The sequence below is a fragment of the Panthera onca genome, chromosome B4, assembly GCF_046562875.1.
Source record: "Panthera onca isolate mPanOnc1 chromosome B4, mPanOnc1 haplotype 2, whole genome shotgun sequence".
NCBI classification, from domain to species: domain Eukaryota; kingdom Metazoa; phylum Chordata; class Mammalia; order Carnivora; family Felidae; genus Panthera; species Panthera onca.
Genome location: NC_138345.1, coordinates 16,055,601 through 16,062,005, shown reverse-complemented (window position 1 = coordinate 16,062,005; position 6,405 = coordinate 16,055,601). Strand labels below are relative to the sequence as shown.

The window sequence follows — 6,405 nt, the reverse complement described above, 5'->3', positions numbered from 1 at the left end:
GAGCCAGGCTCTATCACACTGTCACAGAATCATTTTCCTACAATGAAATACTAAGAAATGAGATCTAACCAATATGATCTAGACCAATAGGATTTAGATCAGGGGTCTGCTATTATTATTATCATTTTTTCTGAAAAGAGGCAGAAAATAAATACTTTAGGCTTTGTGGGCCAAAGGATCTTTGTCGCCACTACTCAACTTTGCCCTCGCGACGCAAAAGCAGCCACAGGTAACACGGCCATATGCAGCCATGGATAAAACAAAGGAACGGGCACGTAGGTGTTCCAAAGAAAACTATTTACAAAAACAGGCTGCGGCCCAATTCCGCCTTCGGGTGGTAGTTTGCCAACTCCTAAGGATTGCACGGCCCCTGGAAATCCATTCTCTGTGCCTCTGAATCTGCGTCGCAGCAAGGGGAGGGTACTCCTTCCCTCGGGTACCAGGATCTACCCAACAAAACCAAGTCCCTAGCGACCTTTGCGTGGGGCGGTCCAGCTGAACGACTACACAGTTTTGAAAGTTTTGAAGTGGGCCCTTTCTTCTCTCCTCTTCCACCCCCTCCAAGTCCTCGCTGTGCCCCGCAGGGACGCAGAACGAGTTGTGGTGTGCTTGAGCGAGCTGCGTGGGCTCCGGAGAAGAGCCCGCGGGCACCCGGGAGAAGGCGAGGGCGCACAAAAGTTGGAGCCCAATCAGCACCGAGTCCAGCTCGCGAGTCCCAACCTTCAGGTGACCCCGCGCGGCGGCGGCGGCGGCGGCGGCGGCGGCGGCGGCGGCGGCGGCGACCAGAGCCCGCAGCAGCTCGGAGCGCCTCCGGCAGGAGAGGAGGCGAGCGCGGCGAGTCGCCACCGCCACCCGAACGCCGAGCTCCGCGGTCCGGGGCTGGGCGCCAGAAGGCGAGAGCCGGCACACGCGCCCTCTCCCTTTGCCCCCGCACGGCGTGCGGGTTGGGCCGGGGCGCCGGGGAGTGCGGGCCCGCGCCGCGCGCCGTCGTCGCCCCTCCCCGCCGCCTTTGAACACTGGAGGTGTGCGCGGCTGCGGCGGCGGCGGCGGCGGCGGCGGCGGCGGCGGGAGCGGCGAGTCGGGCCGGCCGGGCTGCGCTTCGCCGGGGCAGCCGCGGCGGCGGCCGTGCGCGGGGATCAGGATGCGGCCGGGGGGCGCGCTGCTCGCCCTGCTCGCCGGCCTGCTGCTGTCGCTGCTGCTGCGCCTGCTCTGGTGCTCCACCGACGCGCCCGCCCGCTCCAGGTACCCCCAGCCGCCGCGCCCCGGGCCGACCCCCGCCTTGCGCGCGCGCGCCCAGCCCCCCTCCCCCCGCCCCGGGGACCCCCGCCGCCGAGCCGCCCCACTCGGGGCGCGGACTCTCGGCCGCCGCGGAGGGCAGCCGACGGGCGGCGGCCGCACGAGGGTGGGCCGGGAAGCGGGGCGTCCAGGAGGCAGGGCTGGCCGGGTGGGGGTGACCGAGGGGCGACGCTCGGACCGGGCGGGCACCCGCCGTGGCGGAGAGGGTTGCGAGGGCTCCGGCGGGCGTCGCCGCGGAGCGGGACCTGCCGTCGGGTCCCCGGCAGTGTCCCGGGCTCGCCGTTCTGGTCCGTGCTTTCCCTCCCTCCACGCCCTACGCGGCTTCAAACTCCGGGGCTTGGGAGCCGCTGGGGGAGCCGGGGCGCGCGGGGACGCCCCGGCCAGGTGCGAGCGCGCGGCCGCTGCCGAGGCTGCCAGCGAGGTGTAACAACTTAGTTTTCTTCCCGGCTGTGCAGGCTCTCGGTGGAGGAGAGCAGGGACGCCACCCGCGGCACCCCCGCCGCGCTGAGGTCGCTCCGGAGCCCGGCCACCCAGCTGCCGCGCCCCACGAACAGGTACCCGCGGCGCCGGGCGGGCGGGCGGGCGGGCGGGGGCTCGGCGGCTGCGGGGCGCGGGTGGGGCACGGCTGCACCCGCAGGACTCGCTTGGAGGTGTCTGGCTGGGACCGCAAGACTGAGTGGGTTTGGTCGTGTGTGTGTGTGTGTGTGTGTGTGTGTGGCCCCTCACACTCCCTCAGTCTCCTCTGTAAAGACTGTTCCTCCGTGTAGAGGTTCTTGGAACCAAGGGAGATGCTCAAACAGCTGCATTTTAAAAAATGGGTGCCCGGGCCCCTTCTGCATAACCGTGTGTTGAAAACCCCCAAGAGAGGCAGCTCAGCCTGTCTATAGAGGGATGGTCGGTGTGCTTTTTGTCTTTATGCTATCCAGTGCACCCGGGTAAGATTCACGTTTGGGGAATTCTGTGTGCACAGCGTTGAGAATGTTTTGTCTCCTTAGTGAATGGAGACTTAAAATTGTTCTTTTTCACTTCGAGGACTATTTATCCGTGTGCAGTCATTTTTTGGTTTAAATCTTTTTTTTTCTGATTATAAAAGTAATTCATGCTTGTTGCAGAAAGTTCGATAAAATGAGAAATGTATTAAAAAATATTCACCGAGAGCTCTGCCACCCAGAGATCATATTAAGGCTTTGGTCTGTATTCTTCCAGGAGTTTTTCCTCTGTAGGTATATTTAAAAAATATACTGAAGATTATACTTTATTGTTTGTGTTCTGCCTTTTTTCCTAAAAACCTGGACACATGCAGTACATTTCATTAACCGCCCCCCACCCCCCACGGCAACATTGCTTCTGATTGTTGCATAATTTATCATATGAATGTGCCATCATCTGTTTAACTGTGCTTCCAGATATTTAGATTGTTTCCTGTTCTGTTTTTATTTGCTGTTAATAATTCTATTAAGTGTATCTGTGTATGTAAATCTTTATCTTCATCTTAAATTCTCCAGGATCCAGTGAGAGAAGTGGTATTATTAGGTTAGGGTATGTACATTGTAGGTTCCAAATACACATGGCCAATTACATCCTCGGAGAGTTGATTCAGTTTACATTTTCATCCGAAGAATGTACTGCTTTGGGCCTCAGCATTGCTATTATTACTTCAATTTTGTGTCCTGTCTCTTTTCCTCTGCTTATCTCTTGTGACTCCCTTTCCCTCTGTGTTTCCTTCTGTATATTCTTGGCTCTTGGACCATCTGAATCTTCGGATTGCATGACCCCAGACTCCTGTGTGGCTCCTGCACGGTCCCGAGAAGTGTTGGGGGGGGGAGGAGGAGCCTGGAAGAAATCTTGAAGTGCAGAAACAACCTCTCACAAAATTCCTGTGCTGGAATTTTACAGCATGTTAGAGGCACAAAGAAATCCTGGAGTCACAAGGCTTTTGAGAAAAACTGTGGCCTCTAGTTTTATGTTTTGCAGGGTTATATACTCTAGATAGCATAGCTTTCCAGTGATTTGGGGAACATTCCATCTCTTTCCAGGCCTTTGTGCTGTTACCCATTTTCGCGTTTCCCCTTGGGGAAATTAGAAAGAATGCACTAATTGAATTATCTGGTCCTAGGCCTTTTTTGAGGTAATTCTTTGATGAATTTTTCAGCTTCTTTTGGCATACTTCTTTTCTACTTTGCATACTTCTTGAGCTAATAGAGGTAATTCATATGTTTTCTCTGAATCTGGTTCAAAGATTCTTTAGACCATTCTGTTATGTTTTTTAAAACCCTGTCTGGTTTATCTCCCTTTTATCACTTATGATCTTGATTATTTATGTAGCAGGGGTACGATTTTTAATTTATGCTACTAGATTATGTAGGAAATTCTAATTTCTTATTTTTTCTGTAGCTGATCTGCTTGCTGTTTCCTTCATGAGCCCCGCACTGCAGGTAATAGGTGAAAGTTATCATATAATAGTAATGCTAATAGCAGTTAAGGATGGCCAACACTTACTGAATGTTTTAATGGACCAGATACTGATATAAGCACTTTACATTTATTAGCTCACAGCCAGTTGGGAAAGCTGCAGCTTGTGGTTCATTCTTCTTCCTCAGGTGTTCTACCCTACTGGGACCCCGCTGTATCAACCTCACCTGAGTGAGCTTCTGATGCTCCCTCTCAGGGATCTGGTGAAGATTCTCTTTTAGTCCTATCTTGCATTGTCACTCTGCGACATTTGCTCTGATGCTCTCTCAACTAGCTCCGGCCAGCTTCACAGCCAGTCTTGGCTATTTCTGGAACCCATCTAAACATAGAAGAACCAAAGCTGGTTCAGGAAATTAACTATCAGGGCCTCCCTCTACTTGCCCCATGCCCTACTCTAAGTTAATTTCAGGATGGGAGGTGGCCCAAGAGGTGATCTCTTTGCAGAGTCCCAGTTGGGGGAGGAGGCCAAACCTCCTCTACCCTTTGTGGTTACCCTTACCTTTCTGTCCCCAAGCCAGAGCTCTCCTCCTCCTTTTTCTGTCTTCTTTCCACCCTTGCTCCCAGTTAGAAATGTGAAGGTTACCCCTGTCCTTCCTATTTTCTTTTGTCCTGACTCAGACCTCCAGGCCTGATTCAAACCTAAGCCTTAATGGTGATATGTGGGGACCAGGAGTAAAAAGGTTGAGAAAGCTCCAGGAGCTGTGTCTTCCAAGTAAGATGGCTAATTGCTAAAGAGGCAGAATGAGAGGAATTTGGAAAATCTTTTCTTGGGGCGGTAGCATATCTTGTTTTGCTTAGCTAAAGCTGAATATCACCTTATGCTTTCTCTTTGCATTTTTTCAGTAACAAGTCTTTCTCGCTCCAGAATCCCCCAAAGGATGCTTTAAAATGACTTCGGGAAAAGTCATGTCAAAGTCAGAAAGACAAAAGAGAAAAATTTAATAATAATTCTCAAAATATAACCCCATTACAATGGATGCTTTCTCTTTCTAATAAGCTTTGCCAAAGTCTGTCATGGGTTGGTTCATACAACCAGCTCTTGAATTTATTTGTCAATTCTGATATTTTTTCCATGTTGTATTTCCTTTGTGTTACCTTTTTTTTTTTTAAGTCATACCTTTTTTTTCCAACTTAATGCCTTGAAGTGAATGCTTTTTTCCCCCCATTTTTCTTTGTAACAGAAATATTTATTACTAAATATTTTCTACTAAAATTTACTACTGTGATTTTTCCTTTGAATACAGCTTTGGATCTGTTCCTTAAGTTTGGATACATAGTGTTCAGATTTTTAAAAATATATTCTAAATTGTTTATAATTACATTAAAATTTTTTTAAGATTTTATTATTTTTTTTAAGTAATCTCTGCACCCAATGTGGGGCTCCAACTCACAACCCCAAGATCCCGAGCTACATGCTCCACCCACTGAGCCAGCCTGGTGCCCCTATAATTACATTAACATTTTAAATAATTTTTATCTCCATAGTTATTGAGGAGAGTGCTTTTTAAAAAAATTTTTTAACGTTTATTTATTTTTGAGAAAGAGAGAGTGGGGGAGGGACAGAGACAGAGGGGCTCAGAGGGGACAGCAGAGAGCCCACATCGTGGGGCTCCCAACTCACCAACCATGAGATCATGACCTGAGCCGAAGTTGGACGCTTAACCAACTGAGCCACCCAGGCGCCCCAAGAGTACTTTTAAATTTACAAGTCGTTGGAATTAAAAAAAAATACTAATTGAATATTCTCTTCTTTTTGAATACTTTTTTCTTCATGTTAATTTCATTTTTTGATTATAAAAGAAGTCCAGGAAAATCTGCTATAATGCCATGAAGTTCTCAAATTAGGAGAGATTGGACTATGGCGATGTTAATCACGTGGCCAGAGCAAGGCTCTATAACTAGCCGGCCTGGAATTCCAGGGTCCCTCCGTGGAACGATCCAGGTGCCCGTTGTGGCTTGGCACCTGTTAGTGCAGCGTCCATTCTGGCTTCAGCATCCGCAGTGGGGATTCAGGAGCTGTGGCTGGCTGGGCTTTCCTGGGTAGCAGCAGCTGTGCTTTGAAAGTCCTGCTTGTTGTTGCCCACGTCAGTGCGCCATCTGGGATGATAGGACTGTGAGTTTTCCGGAGATGCGGGGACCCTCCTACTTTTCTGTTCTCCCATAGAGCTTCACCTGCTTGTTTCCATTAATAGGCTGTCTTCGCACTCCCTGTGACCCTTTCTCCCTGCGGTAGAACTTTGACTCGTCCCTGTTTGAGACCCCGGCTTCCAGGGAGGGCAGACATCAAGTATCAGTTGTCTTATATCCCAAGTCATTACTGTAGGGAACGTCATGCAGAGATTTTATTTCACGGTTTTTTTTTTATTAAAAGCTTTTTTTAAAGTTTACTTATTTTTAAGAGAGAGAGACAGATTGCGAACGGGAGAGGGGCAGAGAGAGGGAGACACAGAATCTGAAGCAGGCTCCAGGCTCCTCCCTTTCAGCACAGAGTCTGATGCGGGACTCAAACTCACTAATCTTGGGATCGTGACCTGAGCGGAAGTCGGACACAACCGGCTGAGTCACCCTGGTACCCCTTACTTCATGTTTTTTAGATGAACACAGAGGGAAAAATAAAAACTGCCTGTCATTTCAGCG

General features: G+C 50.3%; 1 protein-coding gene across 1 annotated transcript in view; it reads left to right on the top strand.

Annotated features, from left to right (window-relative positions):
- Window positions 1-1,106: 1,106 nt before the first annotated feature.
- Window positions 1,107-6,405, top strand: part of ST8SIA6 (ST8 alpha-N-acetyl-neuraminide alpha-2,8-sialyltransferase 6) — a 151,415-nt gene continuing 146,116 nt past the window's right edge. Inside the window, exons 1-2 of the mRNA XM_060659739.2 lie at window positions 1,107-1,242; window positions 1,752-1,850. Of these exons, the coding sequence (XP_060515722.2) occupies window positions 1,142-1,242; window positions 1,752-1,850 (200 nt within the window). The 5' untranslated portion in view covers window positions 1,107-1,141. The remainder of the gene's footprint in view (window positions 1,243-1,751; window positions 1,851-6,405) is intronic.